We start from the raw sequence: 18,871 nt of genomic DNA, 5'->3' as shown, positions 1-18,871 counted from the left end.
CCCAGCTGGGCCCTGGGCCCGATCCCTCTGGCACCAGGCGGGCACAGACCCGGGCTTGTGGGCTCGTGAAAGCGTACTTTTGTGTGCCTGAGACAACAAGCTGGGCGATTGTTCCTGCCCCCTTGCGGCCCCCAGGGCGGTGCCAGGGGCTCCGTACGGCATCCACTGCCGGGAAGGGGTCCGAGCTTGTGTGGTCACCCCCACCCTCCGTGGCCTGGGGACTGTGGCCACGCAGACGGAGCTCCACACCGCCCCCCCACCCCCACCCCAGGCGCAGGGGCCGTGGTGGCCTCTCTGTCCCCGGTGGCCCCGGTCCTTTCTGCTCCTCTGGGGGCTGACTTGGACCCCACGAGGCACGGAAGCGGTCAGGGCGTGGCTGGGGCCCAGCTGGGTGGACCCCCGGCCCTGATAAACACTGGGATAAATACACAAAAGCACACCAACTGTTGGCTGAGGGAGGGAGGTGCTGGGAGATTCGGTCTCTGGCTTCCGTGGGCCAAAAACACTTCGACCCGAGTCTCACGCCTTCTGCAAAAATCAGCTCGACACAGCTCACAGACATCCACGTAAACATAGAAGGCTAAACTTCCAGAAACACAAACAGGAGAAGATCCTGGGATCTCGAGCGAGCAAGGAAATTGCTCTGAGATCAGATACCCAAAACACAATCCGTAAAAGGGAAATTGGATTACTTGGAATTCCTGAAAATTAAAAACATTTGTCCTCCAGCCGCCTCCGTGAAGGAAACGAAAAGGCAACCTGCAGACGGGAGAGAATTTTCCAACCACATGTCCCACAAAGGAAAGAAATCCGGACACCCAACGTAAGACACAGCCACCCAGCGAGGGTGTGAGGGGGCGTCGCCCTGGAGAGAGCCGCACGGCCAGCGGGGTGCAGACCTCGGGGACCACACTGCACACCCATCGGGGCGGCCGGGGCGAAGGGCGGCGACAGCGGCCAGTGCCGGCAGCACGCGGGGCCACGGTGCGGCCGTGCGGGAGACGGTGGCGTCTTTTTTTTTTTTTTTTTTAAACGTTTATTTATTTTTGAGACAGAGACAGAGCATGAGCGGGGGAGGGGCACAGAGAGAGGGAGACCCAGAACCCGAAGCAGCTCCAGGCTCCGAGCCGTCGGCACAGAGCCCGACGCGGGGCTCGAACTCACGGACCGCGAGATCGTGACCTGAGCTGACGTCGGACGCCCAACCGACCGAGCCACCCAGGCGCCCCGACGGTGGCGTCTTTAAAAAGGAACAAACCACACGCAGCACCAAGCAGCACGTGGCACAGCCGTGGCACAGCCGTCACACGGCGGAGAGGGGCGGGTGTGTGCTCGCGGGATGCCTCACGCCGAGGCTCCCGCAGCCTCCGTCTGGGGCCCCGCTCGGGCAGCTACCCGGCCGTCCACAGGGGAGCGAGCCACGCACTCCGCTCGGCCACGGAAAGGGGCTGAGCGCTAACGCGGCAGCAGGACCCCAGGCGCGTCTCCAGAGGGTGGTGCTGAGCAGAGGCGTGGCCTGCCCCTGCCGCGTGTGGCCTCCTCGAGAGGACAAAACGAGGAAGTGGCGGGGGCCGGGGAGGGAGCCGCTCGAGAAACGGCCCCCCGGGCGCTGCGGGGGTGATGGGCCCATTGGCTGGACCCGCGTCAGGACCCTGCTCGTGGGACCGCGCTCGCGCTCTGCCAGACGTGAGCCCTGGAGGCAACCGGGTAACGCGTACGCAGATTCCCGGTATTTGGATTAAAAGGGAAAGACGGAGGCTGGGCGTCTAAGGGGCAGGAAGGAGAAGGCGGAGGAAGGCGAGGTGGGGGCAGGGGTGGGGAGGGGCACAGACACCCCCGGACACCCTGCCGAGGGCCCTGGGTCACGGTCGGAAGCCCCCGGACGGCGTGGAGCCCAGGAGCCCCAAGTGCGGCGTGTGGTATGGACGGCCCGGGGTCTCGCGGGACAGCAGGGAGGACAGGGCCCGGGGAGGGTCGGCCTCGAGAGCCTCCTCCCGAGGCCTCAGGCAGAGCAGGAGGGGGGCCCCAGGGGGGGGGTCAGCTCCCTGAGTCTTCACTTCGAAGCGGCACCACCACCCTGCCCCAGCCCCTCTGCCCACACGCCCAGAGGAAAGTCCCCAGAGCCACTCATGTGGCCGCAGGCCAGTCCCTGGACCTCTCCAGGCCTTCCTGCCCCTCTCTAGAGTAGCCTGGGAACGCATCCCCGGCCCACAGTGGTCCAGAATCCCCTCCCTGACCTGGGGTGGGCTTGGGGGGCGGGGCTGGGGACAGGTGGCTCCGGGATCGCTGGGCAGCCTGGCCGGGCCAGAGTTAGAGGCCATCCCTGCAGCGACCACGCAGGTTCCTTCAGGAGTTCATTCCTTCTGCACCCCTTTCACTGTTCCCGGCAGTGGGGGTGGCTCAGCGCCCCCACAGACACCCTCTCCGGCTGTCTGGGCTGAGGGTTCAGAGGAGGGACCCACCCTTGGGTCCAGAAGCCCCTCTTGCTGCGCGTGAGCGGCTGCGGCGGCTTTTCCGGGCCAGACGCGGGTCTTGTGAGCCTCAGCGTCCCCACCTGTGAAGTGGGGATAACGACCCCCACAGCCCTGTGGCAAGAGAAGAGCCCAACAAGCGAGAGGAGCCTGGCAGGTCCCGGCCGCCCTGCACAGCCTGCTGGGGGCCCTCCGTGCCGCCCGTGGCTGCGGTCGGCCCGGCCTCACCTCGCCAGGCTCAGCGGCTGAATCAGCCGGGCGGTGACTCACTTTGAGGTCGGGCACTTCCCTCCCGGGGCCAGGGCTGCCGGGCCGTGCCTGGGGGAGGGTGACTCCTCGTCTGGGAGGCTCTCGCCCTCGGCGGTGGCCTGTCCGTCTGGGCTGACGTGGGGGTCCTGGGCCCCGCAGTTCAAAGGCTCCTGCGGCCGCTGCAGGCCGTGGGGGCTCTGGTCCCTGAGACTCAGATCCAGACGGGGTCCCTGGGGTCTGGCCTCGCCTCCCCAGAGTGTGGCTCGACCCCACCCCCTTCCAGGAAGACTTTCCTGACGCCTCTGACCGCACTGACCTCGCTCTCCCCTCTTGGACGGCTCTTGCCTCCTGGGATGTGACCAAATTAGGAAGTCGATGACTCACTTCTCTGCCCCAGCCTCACCTCCAGTTGGGCAGGGCACCCCCTGTCTTCTGGGGGTCAGCTAGTCTGGTTCTAACTTAAGCTCCAAGGGCAGGGAAACCTTCAATTAGTCTCTCCATCTGGGCCGAGTAACCTCAGACCCACGGCATGCTTGGGGGCCACAAGGCCCTCAGAACCTTTCCATGGGAATCGTTCAACAAAGAAAGACCTTGCGCGGGTGCAGAGGATTTTAAAGTCCACGTGTAGAGCTCACACTCGGCCTCCCAGGTCGCGGGATTGAATTTGCTGCTCCAGTGGGAGTCCGCTGTAGCTGGGGGTCAGGTCTGCCTCCAGGACAGAGCCCTGTGTCATCCCCCCGGACACCTCCCTTTCAGCCTCCCCGGTCAAACGTTCCTTTTCCCTTTACATTGGAGAAATCAGGCGGGTGTGTTTGGGGAACGTTCTGGGGAACTACCTCACCGTGCTGGCGACAGGGGAGCCTATGTCGGGCTGCGAACGCACGGTCGTTAGAATATAATCCAATTTGCCTCGAGTCCTGGTCCCATTTCTTATGAGCCGTGGGGCACCAGGCAGATTTCTTCACTTGCCCTGTTCAGGGCCTCGACTGTTTGATGTACAAAGTGGGGGTACGAAGCGGGATTAGATGTGCCATGAAATGGGGTCCTTGCGTGGACACCACTGAGCAGGCAGTCTGGAGACACCCCAGTGTGGAGTTACCGCTACGTGGGACGTCCGATCATGTCGCACGCACTCACGATGATGCCAGGCTCTCCCGCTTTACCCAGGCGTGTGAATCCCAGAGCCTGTGGCTCCGATGGGTCTGGCTCCCGGCTATGGGGCCCGTCCCGCACATGCCAGCCAGACACGTGTCCTTCCTCCCCCTTCCTCTGCTCGTTGAGCCCCCCCCCCGCTCCCGTCTCCCTGGGGCTGGCCCCTGAGGATGCCCAGATGAGGAACGGCCACCCAGCAGCTGCTCTGGGACCCAGCTTTGTGGAGGTGACAGATGTGTCCTTGTACACGCGACTCCTCCGTGTAGTGTCCCTCTGAGGCCCGGGGGCCTGAACACCCACCATAGATTGTGCAGGTTAAGACATGGGTCAGAGCCCGGTGAGCGTGGCTTGTCTCTGCTCCCCGACGTCAGGGCTCGGGGACCTCATGAGCAGGGGACAGCTGCTGGAGCGTTCCTCTGACCTTGTTCCGGGTACTCTGCTGGGCCCCGAGGACGGAACCCACGGCTCCTGGGGTGGCCTGAGCTTCTGCACAGCCGGCCTCCCTCCGTGGGCGCTGCATGTCCAGGAGCGGGGTGGAACACCCGGCCGGAGGTGCTCTTAGGCCCTGCTCTGAGGGTTGGGGGTGTCACCTCTGCGTATTCTCTGCTGTCCAGCCCACCTGGACTCAGGGAGGGGACCCGGGCCCCACTTCCTGGTGGGGGAGAGTTTGAAGAACAAGCAGCCATGTTTCTGAATTGCCGCTCTCCCCCAGTTCCTAGGAACACTGGGCCCTGGCCGGGGGTCAGCAGACCACGTTGTGCTGGGCCTCGTGTCTCTCCAGGTCCTCAGGAGGGGGCTCTCCTGAGGCAGGAGGGGCCCTCCTGGGGCAGTCTTGGGGTGGCCGAGGCTGCGGGCCAGCTCATCAGTCTACACCAGGCCGGGTGTCTCCCTACACAGGGGCCCTCTCGGTCTGGTCCACAGCTGTCCCCCACATAGGCCCATGCGAACACGTTTGTCGGACGAACGCATGATCGACTGAACCCACACGTAAGCCCTTGCAGAGACCGCCTGGATCCGAATGGACTGAACTGCCTAGTCGAGGACCCCGAGGAGCCTCAGACGGGGCGGGAGGGCTGAGCCGAGAGAGGGCGCTTCACCAGCCCCAGTAGATGCCAGAGCTGGGACGGGAGCCCCCGGGGCCCCAGACCCCCCTGTGGTTCCCCCAAGCTGCCGGCTCAGGTGGAAACGTGTGGTGTTTGGCTTTTGGCTGATTTACAAATGCGCTCTGGCAAATGGTACGTGTTTCTGAGGGACAGAGCCCTGGTCATACCTGGAGACTCCTAGGAACACCCACGTTTCATTTTTCTAAGGACTAAATAGGTTGCCAGGAAAAACCCGACGAATTTAGGCAGTTCAGGTGTGAGTTCTCCACATCAGCTGCTTGTGGTGTGTGTGTCTGTGAGTGGCCTCTCTGGAGGGGTGAGGGTGGCGGGGGACAGTCTCAGCAACCCGGGGCCTGGAGGAGGGGCAGGAGTGACCCCCGGGGGGCCCCGGGCCTGAGACTGTGGCCACACCCTGGGGACCGTGAGCCTTGGTCCCAGGGGACGAGAGGTGCGGCCCCACGGGCAGGGGGGCCTCACCCAGCCAGGGCTGCCCCCGCTGCTATGCCCTGCCACCCCCACACATTCCAGGCCACCCCCAGTCCAGGCCTCATGCGTCACCAGCCTCCCGGCAGCTCCCGGCCCCCTGCTTCCCTGCTTTAGGCTCCAGCCCCAGACCGGCCCCAGGGAGCCTGCAGACTGAGACCAGCACAGAGCCCTTCCTCTCCTGGTGCTCCCACCCCCAGACCCCGGGCAGCCCTGGTCCTCACCTGCCCCAGATCCACACCCCTCCCCAGGGCTTGCCCCTCACACTTCTCCTGCGCCCCCACCTCCAATTCCAGTGCCCCCCCCCCCCCCCCCCCCCGTCGGTCCTGCTTCACAATCCACTTGGGCCTCGCACATGGCAGCCGGTCCAGAGATCTCTGAGGCATGACAAGAACCAATGGGGAGTGTCTGGCCTCAGGGCGGGACTCAAGTTGGGAAACCCCAGCGAACTTCCACGGGCCTGGGGGCACCCACCATCACCCTCCCAAGTGCTGATGCCTGGGCTGCGTGGGGCCAAGGGAAGTTCCTCGACTCCCAGCTCCTGGATAGAGCCCTAGGAGACGGGGAACCTTCCGGAATGGAATGCAGGCCGCCCGCGGGTGTTGAAGCTTCCTGTGTGGGAAGCTTCAGTCCTGGTCTCCGTCCCTCAGGTGGCCGCTGCTCCTGAACTAGCGGGTTGAACTACGGGGCCCCCAGAGGGTCCTCGAGGTGCTGGGGAGGGAAAGGGATCTCGGCTGTGGGCTGGCCAAGGGGCAACGTGGACAAGGCCGCCTGGCTTCAGACCTCACACTGACCCTGGGGGGCTGGGGACCCCCTCGCTGCCGCAGGGGAGCAGGAGAGGTCTGAGCGCCACCCACGAGGTACGGGGCTCCAGGCCTCTCGGGGACCGTCCTGGGAGACCTGGGAGCCCACCTCACGGGGGCTGACAGCAGGTCAGGCTGGTGCCTCATGCCTGGCTCCCTCCCTCCCTCCGTCCGTCACTCATTCATTCATTCGCTCAGAAGGCCAGCGCCCACCAGGGCCGAGGGGGCTCCTGGGTGGGCGCCCATTCCCACAGTCCTGCTCCAGGCCTCCCCGGGCCCTGGGAGCCAACAACTCCCAAGTGCTTTTTGCCTTTCGAGGAGGGGCCGGCCCTGTGGTGGACGTGGCGGATGCTGCATTGGCACAGAGCCACCACGCCAGCCTCACAGCCACTGCCGTGTGCCGAGGCCCGAGCGTGTGCCAGGCGTGTGCTGAGCGCCCAGGTCCCCAGCACAGAGGGCCCCCCAGCAGCCTGCGGGACCCACTGTCCCGCTGAGGAAACAGAGCTCGGAGAAGGGCTGACGTCTGTGGCAGCCGCCTTGGGGCCCCTCCATTCCCACTCAGGCGTGGTCTCCCCCACCCTGGAGCCCTGATCTGAGCCTGCCCCTGCCGCCGTTCCCTGTCGCTGATCACAGACCCTCTGTGCACAGCCAGGCCGCCACCCCAGGGGAGCCGGCCGGCTTCCTCCTCTGGGGTCACCTTGCCGCCATGCGGGGCCGACACCAGGGCTGGTGAGGGGAGGCTGTGGGATGCGGAGAGCAGTGCCCCCACGGTTCACGGCCAGCCCCCTCGTCTGGGCCTCCGCAGCCCCTGCATGGCCCTGGGCACAGCAGAGGCCTCTCCCTGGGGCCACCCGCCCAGGCACCTCAGCTTCTAGGCTGAGACCCAGGGAGAATGTGGGCCAAGCAAGGGGCCTGGCACGTCCCACAGACGTTGTCAGGACCGGGGTCCCATGACAAATGGCCACGTCCTCCCCGGAGCCCCGACCTGGTGGGGCCATGAGACACTACGTGGGCGGGCAGTGAGTTCCTGTGTTCCATGAAGAAGACGTAGCCGGTCACGGCTTTGATAGGGCTGGGGGAGGGGGGAGGAGGGGGGCGGCTAGGAAGGAGGGGCGGGGCTTTGACGGGGCTGGGGAGGAGGGGGCGGGGCAGGACGCACAGGGCAATGGTAGTAGAGGGTGTCTGGGAGGTCCGGCTGGGGGCTCCAGGCAGATGTAGCCTAAGGGCAGAGTCACTGTTGGGAACAGAGCCCCCGCCCAGCCTCCTCCTCCAGGTCAGCCCTGCTGTAAGCCCAGCACTCCGCTCCTGCTCCTGGGACAGGTGCAGAACCGAGCAGAGCGCCAGCCCCCAACAGGCCACCAAGGTGGACGCCTCGCCTGGAGGTTCGGCCAGGCACCCAGGTACATTTGGAGCCCCTCAGGCAAGGCTGCTTGGGCTCAAACGGGTGCCCGCCTCCAGCTGGGAGGAGCCCAGCTCGCAAACACAGACGCAGGGGTGCAGGCACCAGCCCCTCTGGTGTCTGAGCACGTGCGAGGAGGGCGCCGCCGGGGCCTGGGGGCTGACCCCACCCAGCCACCCTTCCACAAGATTAACCTTGCAGGGCTCTGACCACCTTCAGGACACCTCCCGGGGTCAGCAGGTGAGCTGAGGAAGGGGAGGAAAGGGAGCTGGGAGAGGAGAGGGGTTGCCTTGGGAAGCACACAGGCAGGGCAGGGCTGCAAGGCCTCGTCTGGACTCTGTCCTGCTCTCAACCCCTGTGGGGCCACAGCAAGACACGGGAGCCCACAGAGGCCGGGCCCGAGCTACAGGCTCAGAGGGGCTGCTGAGCCGAGAGGGTGTAAGGACCCACAGGATGCTGTCCCTTCGAGTCCCCGCCACTGGTGGCACAGAGAGACACGCTGAGCTTCTCGTCCTCCAGGTGCCCCCTCCTCCAGGGAGGCCACCAGGAAAGCACGAGGCCCTTGTTCAGCCGCTTCCAGAAGCCGGAGCCCCGTGAAGAGAGAACGAACGCTTGGGGTGCAGAGGAGACAGGGTGGGGACGTTGTGGGTTCGGGCAGATCTCTACTGGGGTCTGGCTGAGCGGGATGCCGAGAGCTGGCACGTCCCCCTTGGGCCAGAGGGTCTGGGGCAGGTCCCTGAGGAGACACCCCCCCCCCCCACGCCCCGCCCCCAGGCTGGGAAGTCACCTCCTCCTTCCTGCCCTGGCCTCCAGGGTGACAGGGAGCCCTGGGGAGTCCCTGGCCCATCCTTCATCCTCGTGGCCTGGTGGCCGGAATGGTGCGGCTGGGTCAGGAAGGGATGGGTTGGCACTGGAGGCTCAGGACGGGCAGGAGGAGGATGGGGACAGCGAGGAGGGGGAGGGGTGGTGGAGGAATTGGAAGTGCATTCCAGACGGTTGACTCAGCACTGCAGCCGGGCTGGGGAGGGGAGCGGCCCAGCTGCCCTCCCGGGAAGGTCCCTGGGATCGCTCCCTGGAGAGGAGATAAGATGGGTGGGGCCCCGGCTGGAAGGAGAATCCCTGGCCTGGGCAGCTCTGCTGCTGGCTGCTGGCTGCTGTCCTAGGCTCTGCTCAGGTGCCTCCCCCTGGAAGCCTTCTGGGATTCCTCCTCTGCTCCTGGACCCAGGGGTGCCCTTGGGGAGCGTGGCTTTATTCAGCCTCCTGTCAGACACGGGCAGCGTCCAGGGGGGCCGGGGGGATCCTGGGAGCTGAGTGGGTGGATGTTTTGGGGGACCCTTCAGGAAAGTGCTAAGCCATGCCCCCAGGCACAGCCACCAGCAGAAGGGATGCACCCCCTTTGCTAAACAAGGCCCCAAGCCGCCCGCCTGGCTGGGCCCTGTTCACTGCTTCCCGCTGAGTCTGGAAGACCCAGGGGCCCGTTCTCTGGAGGCTGAGTTGGTTGAGAGGCCCCCGAACTTCTCCTGGGAGGCGAGGGGTGCGTGGTCCAAGAGTCCCCCACGTGCCTGTGGTGGGAGCTTGCCTAGCCCTGGAAACCACCCTTAAGTCCAGGGCGCCCTGGGGTCCCCCCACCCACGTGGGTCACCCGGAGGGTACTGTGGAGGACGGGGTGCTGAGGACGCTTTCTCTGGGGGGTCTCCCTGTGGGGGGAAGCCGGGCGCCGGGTCGTGAGGACACATGCGGCCTGAGCAAGGACCGAAGTGCCCAGAGCCGTCCAGCTGGCTCAGCCCCGGGTGCCCGGCCCACGGAGACAGTGGGGTGCGTGGTCCTTGTGGTTCTAACCTCCTGGTTTGGGTCTTGTTATGACTCCTGAGAAGCCGAGGCCCAGAGTGGCTCCATGACTTACCCACAGAACATGCTAGAAAGAGCGTGGACTTGGACCTGGGTTTTCCAGGTGCTGAGCTGCCCTCACCCCAGACCCCACAGTCCTCAATAGTCCTCGAGAGACCCTCAGGAACACTTGGGGGGGCCTCTCGGCCCGGCCGCACCAGCCACTTGGAAAGGTGACAGCTGGGTGGTCCCAACTGCGGGATCTCGTGGGGGGTGGGGGGCCGTGGGCCCCTGGCCCCGGGCAGATCCCGGGTGGCTGCTTCCTGCCCACACACCAGCTTCGCCAGTGGGAGCCTGCACGGTGAGGAGAGGATTATTTATAACCTGTTATCTGTCGGGACAAGGCTCTGTAACTCAGGGGAGGGCCCAAGGCTCAGCGAGGCGGGTTCGGCGGCAGCAGTGGGCACGGGCAGTAGGGGCCATGCACTTCATTCCCGCCAGAGCCCAATGCACACTTAATTTCCCCTGGAGCCCCCGGGACAAGGCTGGGGCCGAGGGCAGGCTGACGCGTCTGAGGGGGTCACTCTAGCAGCAGAGTGGAGATGCACTGGCTGGGGGGGGGGGGGGTGTGTGCCTGGGACAGTTTTCCTGTGGGAAGGTGGGGGCTGGGGCCAGGAGGTGACCTCGGGGAGGCACTGGTCAGGTTTCAGGGACATTTTGAGGGCCGAGTCAACAATATTTCCTGACACACGGACGTACAGGCAGACGGCTTCAGGGTTGGCTCGCAGGCTGTGGTCTGAGCGGCCAGAAGGACGGTGTCCCCAGGGACAGAGCACGCAGCAGAGCCAGGGGCTGGTTTTGGCCGCGTTAAGTTTGACTTGACTGTCGGACACCCAGGCAGAGGTGCTGAGTGGAGTCTGGGGCTCGGGAGGGAGCTCTGGGTTCGAGGTCTTGGCAGAGGGGCCAGTGGAGCACAGGACGCAAGAACGCCATCGCACCATTTCGGGGCAAGGGCAGTGCTCTGAGACGGAGCTTGCTCGGTGTGAACGCGGGAGCCCCAGCTGCTTCTGGCAGTCGTCTCGTCACCGTGAGGCCTCAGCTGAAGGAAGACACCGAGGGAGAGAGGGCCACTAACACACAGAGCCGCGTGCTCGACCAGACCTCTCCTGAAGGCAGACGCCCACTGGGCAAGCCAGGTTCGGTCGAGTTCCCCCACCCTGAAGCCGAAAGCTTCTGGCCAAGGGCATCAGCAGGCAGGTGAACCCCTTCCTCCGTGTTGTCCGTCTCCACCTTCCGGGAGGTCAACTCTGTGAGGGCAGGGATGGTGCTCCTCACGCATGACACATAGCAGGTGCATGGCAAATGTCTGCTGTGGAAGGAACGCGTCTCAGGGCGTCTGTCTCAGAGAGAGGGTGTCTCTGATAAAACATTTCCAGAATGTCAGCTTCAGGGGATCCAGAAATAACCCTAGTGTAGACCAGAGTTTGGGTCGTAGGGGCCGGGTGGCTCTGTTTTGCGTTCACAGGGCACACGCTGTGATCTTAGCTGCACGTGAAGGCTTGAAGGGCGGAGCGCAGCGCCGTCCCGGGGAGACTGGAGCTGGTGACGTGGGGTGCGGAGGGACCCCTCGCCCGCACGTGTGGGGCCACGCTGCCTGTGCTCCCCCACCCAGGGCTCCTGTGGCTGGGGGGGGGGGGGGGGGGGGCGGGGAGCTCTGAGCTGCAGGCGGAAACGCCCCGAGCTGAGCGCCGGGCACAAGGTCTGTGCCCGCGTCACCGCACGTGGCCTTCTCCGCACCCCGGCAGTGAGACGCTCGCCGGCTCTGTGCTCACTGCTTCCCAGGCATCGCCCCCGTCACCTGAGACCACAGGCGCTCAGAGAGGTGAAGCCTCTTGTGGTGGGCTGCACAGCCAGCTGGTGGTGAAGCCATTCTCAGACCCGGGCTGGCTCCCCCGGGGCCTTGGGCCTGGTCTCTCTCCTGTCCTTCTGACGTCCCGCCGGCAGGCGCATAGTAGGAGCTCAGGAAGCCGGGGGACCCACACGCCGCTCCCCTTGTCCCCCCAGAGGGGAGCCTGGGCCGCAGAGGTCGCCAGGCCTCCCCCCACCCCAGGTCTCCCGAGGGTCACCGCAGGACAAGGATAAGATTATCCTCCGTACTTTGCTCTCTCTTGTCGAGAAAAACAGCCACAGATGAAAATAGCTTCCCCGGCAGTCACAGACGGGGAGGGGTGTCAAGCTCTCCCTCTGCTGGGCCCACAGCCCTTGTCCCCAGGGAGGAAGGACACTGCCGGGGTCACTCAGAGCACAGGTGTGAGCCCTGAGCTCCGGCACCCCCTCCCGGGGGGGCACCAGCCAGCAGGGGTCGGGGGCCAAGCGGGCCAGGACAGAGCGGCCCCTCCCAGCCCGGCCTGGTGCAGGGTGGGGTGGGGGACGCCTGGAGGGCTGAGGACCACCCAAGGAGGGCCGCATGCAGCCTGGCCCTTCGGGGCATCGTGTCCCCACCTCCCGCCGGTCAGTGTCCCCGCTCTAAAAGGGCCACCATCCCTGCAGTGTGGGGGGGGGGGGGGAGGCAGGGCAGGGGGGGAGCGCTGCCCTCTTCAGAGCCTGGGTGTCTCTTCTGAAACAGACGGGACTGTACCTCTCACACCAGTGACAGCCGCACCCCACGCCACCTGGACGCTGGGCGGAAGGAAGCCAGACCAGCGGCGGATGCTCTGACCCCGCCGTGGACAGCGTCCCGTCTCCGTGGTTTCCACTTCGGGGAGCTGTCTTCGCCGCTGTCCCGGGGATGGACAGTTTCCAACCAGAGGGTCAGGAAAACAAGGCCTCTCACACCTGGGATTTTAGGTTGTTTCCAGTGTTTGTGGGACCGGTCGCGCCCCCCCCCGGAGCCCGCCCCCCCCCCCCCCCCCCCCCCCCCGCGCGCGCGGCCGCTCTGTGGTCGGGCCATTTCCTTAGGCCAGGTGCCCAGACGCGGGGCTGCAGGGTTGGGTCGCGGCCAGGGCTCGAGGTGCCAAGTTGCTGTCAGCGTCGCCGCGGCCCCTCCCCCACTCCTGCCGGCGCCCTCCGCTCGGGCCGCTCGCGCTGTCCGTGGGCCCGTCCACCGGCCTTGTGGCCAGGCGCCCCCAGGGCTTGCTTGCCCTGTGTGTGTCAGCCCGTGCTTTCCCGAGGAGGGACGCGCGAGGGAGACCCGGCAGGTAGACGGCTGTGACCACCATACGCTTTTCCTACGCGGATCAATACGCGGGGAGGCCGGAAACGCGATCGTAACAGACAGCGGTTGTGTTCGGGTTTTCAAGTTTTTACTCTGTTTCAAATTTCTAGGCTGGGCTTTGTTGAACCTAAACACTGTGAGCGGCGACCCTGCTGCCCACAGTGATCTGTGGTCCGTGCTGTCTTCCGGAGAAAGCTCCCTGTCTTCCAGAACTTCGGCAAACCGTGGGAAAACTGGGAAACAGCGATCAGCGTTCCCCCACAGCCTTGTGTTTGAGCGCTGTCGGCCTTCCAGAACAGGCGTGAGAACCGACAGTGAACCTCGGCTCGCCCGCCTCCCGCGTCCCCCGCTCCGCCGCTGTCGACCCACCGGTCACCTTCACACCCGGACCCCGGCCGCTGGAAGCAAGCCGCGGGCATCATGACCTTTCACCCCAGGTCCCAAGGCGCGCGGCATCACCACGACCGTCCCTTTCTCCCTGGTCCTGGTGGCGCCCCTGGCTGCCCGGGTTTTGGTGGAGCCGTCCAGACGCTCTCGTCTGCTGTCCCCAGAGCAACCTGCCTCGGGGGCTTCTCGCGACCACGACCAGCAGGTGCCTGTGGATTGCTCTCCGCCCGGAGGGGGCTGCTTGCTCCTGCGAGGCTGGCCAAGAGCACGCACGTTGGCAGGAGCCTGGCAGGCGGCGGTGCGAGCTTCCCCCCTGCAGAGATGCACCCGCCCCACACGTGTTCCAGAACATTCATCGAACCGTTGCCGGATCCCCCTGAAGTGCATTTAGCGCTGGGGGTAAAGTGTGGTTTCACCAGGTCACTCTTCCAGACTGTCCTATGGAATAAACAGGCCGGTACCTCGCCCGGCTTCTCCTCTGGGACGGAGTCTTTTCTGGGCTCCGTGGTTCTGGTCCGTTTGTCACACGAGAGCCTCCCTGTTCTGATTATGGTAGCTCCGTGACCCATTTGCCTCTTCCTTCTAGAAGTGTCTGTGCTTCCTGCATGCACCTTTAGCCCCTTGGCCCGGCTTCTACGGGCCACTTGAGCACCCTTCTCCCCCTGCTGAGGGAGGCCCCCCGAGTTGACCCCACAGCTCTGGTCGGATTTGCGCTCCCATCCAGGGAGGTGCAGGCCTCTCTGACGTCGGGAGGCTTTTCCGTCTGGTGGGCCCACGTCTCTGGAGGGTGTGACCTCACTGTCCTCTCTCAGGGAGGCCTGGCAGGCCATCCCTGCACTATATCCCCAGCCGTCCCGGGGTCCAGCCGCTAGCTCTGACCTCTGCCCGGCAGGGGTGAGTCCTGTCTGTCTGATGGCCAAGGGCTGCTGCAGGCCTTTCCCGCCCCGTCCACGGTCACAGACCCGAGAGGGACAGGGCCCGTGGGCAGTGCCTGGGGAAAGAGGTGGGGGATGGCTCTGGGTTCAGACCCGGTGGCCAGCCCCATCTCCTTGGAATTCACACCCAGAACACAGGAACTTGGCCACAAGTCCTGAAGACCCCAGGAGGCAAGCGAGGGGACCAGGGGGTTGCTGCTTTGGCCGGGGAGGCTGGCAGCTAAACTTCCCATCTAGGCTGCCACATTTTGTGTTCCCTGCCCACACTCTCTAATGCCTTCCATGCCCCTAAAGTCCAGATGCCTTACTTTGGTCTCAAGGCCTGTGTGACCTGCCCCACTGCCTGCCTCCCCCAGCTCACCTTCTCCCACCATCCCATGCCCCTTGTTGTTCCTTGAACAAGCCAAGCCAGTTCCTGCCCCGGGGCCTTTGCACGTGCTATTGTTGTTTCTGCCTATAATACTGGATCTAGACTTTCTAGATGGCCGGTTGGCTTCCTCTCCAACAGACCTTACTGACCACTCCCGAAACATTACCTGAAACAGTACATGCCTATTTGTCACTTGCTTATCCGGAGACCCCGAGTTCCAGGAGAGCTTTGTTTCAGCTTTGCACCCCTAGTGCTCCACAGAGTGGAGTACGTGAGTATTTGTTGAATGGGGTGAATGAGTATTCCTTAAAGCAACCCTCTATGCTGGCCATTATCCAGAGGAGAAAACCGAGGCTCCAAGATGCCCAACACTTTGCTCAAGATCACACAGCCGGTGAGGCCAGCGGGGGTGTCCCCGTCCCCTGGCTCTGCTGGTCTTGGGGTGTCTGAGGGTCCAGACCTCTGCTGGCTTCAAGGCTGGAGGTGGCCCGCCAGCACTCACCTGGCTGGCTCTGCGCTGCAGGTTTGAACTGCATGTGTCTAGACGAGCTTTGCCCAATGGACGTATCGTTTTAGGACATTTCAAATGTTCTATAGTGGCCGCGTCAAACCAAGGAAAAACAGGTGAAACTAATTTCAGTAATATAATTTATTTAAGCGATACATCGAAAACGCTATCGTCTCAACATGGAACTAATAGAAACATTGGCAATGAGAAATGTCACACCCTTTGCCTGCTCACGAAGCCCTCTCGGCCACGGAGGCCCTGCGTGTCTGGCGTATCGCCGGGCGAAGCAGCCACGGTTCACACGCCGGCGGCCACAGGTGGCTGGTGGCTCCCGTACCACACAGTCTAGCCTGCAAGCTGCCGAGTGTCCCTTGCCGTGGGTCTTCACGCACAGAATACTCGCAAGATGACTGCGGGCTCGCAGCTGTTTCAAACTCCGTTTCTGTTTGTGAATTTAAAAAGGGAAATAAAAGCATTTAATAGGGAGTAAAAAACAACACTGGGAATGCCCTGCCGGCCTGCCGACAGGTTTATCACCCTTTCTGGGAAGGCTGCATGGAGAGGCCTGGGGCGGCCGAGGTAATAACCTCATTAACGCCTGCACGGGCCCTCTTGATCTTCAAGGAGCCGTGCCCGTGCCCGCTCGGCCTTTGGATCAGCTGCCCTGAGCCGAGAGAGCCTTGCCCAGAGATAAAGCGAGACGTGTCTCGTCATTACAAATTGTTCTGAAATCTGGTCTGGCTCCTGGCAGAGGCCTGGGCTCTGCCGCTCTGCGGGCCCCCCGCGTCAGCGAGCTGGGGCAACGCCGCCGGGCAGGTGCGCGTGCTGCGCGTGCTTGTGCGTGCGTGTGCGCGCGCGCGCGCGCAGGCTGCTTCTCCCTGGTGGGGCGGGGGCGGAGGCTCACTCCCGGCCCTGGGAAGGCTTCTCGGCCCCCTTTCCCGCACGAGAGAGCGGAGACACGGCAGCGTGAGGACAGACACATCACCGAGGCCCAGCACGGGGGGCGGCGGGCAGCCAGCCCCTCCTTGCCCCCGTGCGCGGGGGCCAAGTGGACACAGACTCCAGTCTTACTGCCTATATATACTGCTGGCGGCCGAAGCATCTGTCACCGTCCTGTCTGTGACCCGTGGGACAGACAAATGCCACCTGAGCAGCTCGGCTTGCGCCGACGAGCCCATGGCATCAGAGCCCCCTGCCTGGGGCGGAGCCACGCCTCAGCTCCGGCCCTGCGGGCCAAGGGTCTGGCTTCCGGGCCTCAGTGCTCCCATGTGTAAAATGGGGAGAGGTGGGACAGACCTGCTCTCGTCTGTGTCCGTGTGAGGGAAATGAAGTCACACAAGGACCCAGGTGCTCAGTGGATGTTCGTCGTGACTCCCACCGGGAAGTAACAGCAATCCTAGCAGTAGTGGCGTGTCAGCTGGTGTCAGGCCCCAGGCAGGCACTGGCGGCGGGCGGAGAGGGAGTGAGGTGCGGTGGGGTTAGGGAGACACGCAGGCTGCACAGCTCACAGGGTGCCTGATGAAGCGGGTGCCCCTCTGGCCCCTACTTTGCTCCGAGGAACGGCCAAGGTCCTTCCCACTCCTCCCTGCTGCGGGATCATGGGCAGTATGGTGAGGCACCAGTGGCTGTCGCCCAACCAGTCACCCCAGCTGCACGGCACCCCCTCTCTCCGCCTATTTAGAGCACCTGACTCACTCTAATTATGGGCCTGCAGGCACGTCGGGGCGCGCCGGAGACGCCCGCGATAGCCCGGAAGCACCCGCTCCGGGGGCGACCGGACATCCCAGCGGCCAGGTGCACCTTCACCTCCCGCCAGCACCTCCCCACCCTGGAGATCCCTGCGGCGCCCCCTCCTTCCGCCAGGGGCCCTCTAGGTGGCCTCTGGGGACAGTGCCCCAGCCTGGGGCCGGAATGGCCCCGGGGGCGGCGCGCGGGGCGGGTCTCCCTGCAGCACGCAGCCTGGTGCCCGTCCCGGGGTCCCGCGCCTCAGCAGGGCCTGGGTGGGGATGCCCGCCCAGCCGGGAACGCCGCGCCCACGCTCTCCGCACGGCCGCCCACGCCTCCTCCGATTCCGATGTATATTTAGCCTCATTATCAAATATTTGCAATGAACCGTGTGAACCGCCTAATAGCGGCTGGAAGGGAAACTCGATCCGGGGCAGAAAGAAGCACGTGACCACGCCTGATCCGCAAGGAGCGCGGACCCGGCGCACCGGGCAGGTGCAGCAGCCCTCCCCCCCCCCCCCCCCCCACGCGCCTGGCCTCCGGACTTTCGGCTCCCCGTCCGGGGTGAGCCCCCGAAGCCCACCTGCTCACCCAGTGCCCCCCTCTCCGCGGGCCGAAAGGGAGACGCTTGGGACCTGAGTGGGCGGGGCGCCGCGCGGCACGGGCCGGGGAGGAGGGAGCGCGTCGCGTGGGTTCTCACCCAAGTTGCTGACCTCTTGGTCAAGTCAGTTGTATCTCTACGTCGCATTCTTGGAAGCCGGGCCCCTGGCTCTATTTCTGCCAGTTTTTTCGGGGGTGGGGGAGGGCGGGGCCCGTGGGGCTGGGGTCGTAGCCCCGCCCCGGCTGGAACGCGCGGCGTGCCCCCGAATCTCCCCCAGAGGCGCCGGTGGCACGGTTTTTGCCGCCCTCCCGCAGCGGCTGTTGTCTGGTCGCTATGACGACTCGCTGAGGTTTTTATTTTTAATAGCCGCCGGCGATTATAGGGACGCCTGCGCCGCGCCCCCAAAAGCTCTCCAGTCCGGGGGCGGGATGCACCCCGGCCTCGCCCTTGCCTTCCGCCCCGGGGCTGGCCTGCAACTCCTATCCAAAGCGCCCCCTTGGCCGCCGTGCTGGCCGCAAACTCCAGCTGGGCACCCCTGAAGTGCCGCCAGGGAGGGGCGCGGAGGGAGGCACCCACCTCAGCCCCCGCACGGGCCGCGGAGTTCCTCCTCCATTCCCGCGCCCACGACCGGACCCAGCCCTTTAGCCCCGAGGGACTGTCCTCGGGCCCCTCTGCCGGAGAGGAATCCCGGGCTCGAGCGGACGTGATGCAGTCAATTCGGGAGGCGCGTAGGCGATGGCTCAGACCCGGTCCAGCCTGAGTCCTTGGGGGTGCCTGTTCGGCTGCCCTCCCCAAGCCTGCCAGTGGTGCCCCTCTCGGAGCCATCGAAGGTTCCAGCTGGACGGACAAGGACTGGCCCTCACGTGCTTCTAAACGTTTCCAAGTTTTCCCTGCTTCTACCTCGGGCTTTCTCCATCCTGACCACCTGGAGAGCGGGGTTGGTGGCGGGGTCCCTGCGAGGGGCTGCAGCCAGGGGAAGGCAGGGGCATCGGGGAGGCTGCAGGTGTGTGAAGGCACGTGGAAGGGCGCTGGTAGACCCGGGCCCTCGGGGAAGGGCAGGAGAGGCCCAGCCTCCACCCTCCTCACCCTCACCCCGAGGTATTTGGGGGGAAGGCGAGCGCCCCCCCCCCCCCCCCCAAGCGCCTTCCCGACTTGGCCTTTGAAATGCCGGAGCCCGCCGTTCGATGAAAGACCGCCCGCAGGCTTTGCCTTTACTGCCTTTGTCTGGCGGGAGGGCGGCCGAGGCGGGGCGCGGGCCTAATCCACAGGATGGGGCAGATGGGGGCGGAGGCCTGGGGCCGGCGGAATTCCAGGCGGCCGCCCACCCACCCACCCACCCATCGGGGAGTCCCCTAACCCTCAGGGGGCCTCGCCGTCTAGCGTTGGGGTGGCGAGGCCCGCCTTCCCTCCTAGGCCGGGTTCCAGGCTCGGCTGCCCCCTCGAGAGACCAGCCGGGGGGCCGATCCCACCTGGTGTAGGCGGGCGGAACCTGCCCAGCTCGGGCGCACCTGCCCTTCCGCGGCAGGGGAACGGTGCAGCCCGCTCAGGCCTGGGCCTCCCGCGCGCCGGTCCCCGGCATCGCGCTCTGTGCCGCGCCTCGGCCGGAGGTGGCGCTCTGTACGCCCAGCGGATCCCGGCGTGGGA

At 65.3% G+C, this 18,871-nt stretch overlaps 1 protein-coding gene across 2 annotated transcripts; it reads right to left on the bottom strand.

Moving 5' to 3' along the window:
* Positions 1–15,027: 15,027 nt before the first annotated feature.
* On the bottom strand, positions 15,028–18,817 carry LOC131500765 (uncharacterized). Of its 2 annotated transcripts, none has more exons than XR_009256449.1 (2): positions 16,198–17,137; positions 15,028–15,343 (listed from the first exon to the last, which is right to left on the bottom strand). XR_009256449.1 is itself a non-coding variant. In XM_058710220.1 (2 exons), exons 1-2 carry the CDS (start codon positions 18,050–18,052, stop codon positions 15,068–15,070), a joined length of 1,002 nt encoding a protein of 333 aa, XP_058566203.1. In that variant the 5' UTR covers positions 18,053–18,817; the 3' UTR covers positions 15,028–15,067. The 2 variants fall into 2 exon arrangements, 1 of the variants encoding a protein (XP_058566203.1); XM_058710220.1 differs by lacking the exon at positions 16,198–17,137 and adding an exon at positions 17,327–18,817.
* Between the last annotated feature and the right edge of the window lie 54 nt (positions 18,818–18,871).

This window comes from Neofelis nebulosa, chromosome 18 (genome assembly GCF_028018385.1).
Source record: "Neofelis nebulosa isolate mNeoNeb1 chromosome 18, mNeoNeb1.pri, whole genome shotgun sequence".
NCBI lineage: Eukaryota > Metazoa > Chordata > Mammalia > Carnivora > Felidae > Neofelis > Neofelis nebulosa.
This window is presented reverse-complemented; position numbering and strand designations above follow the sequence as displayed.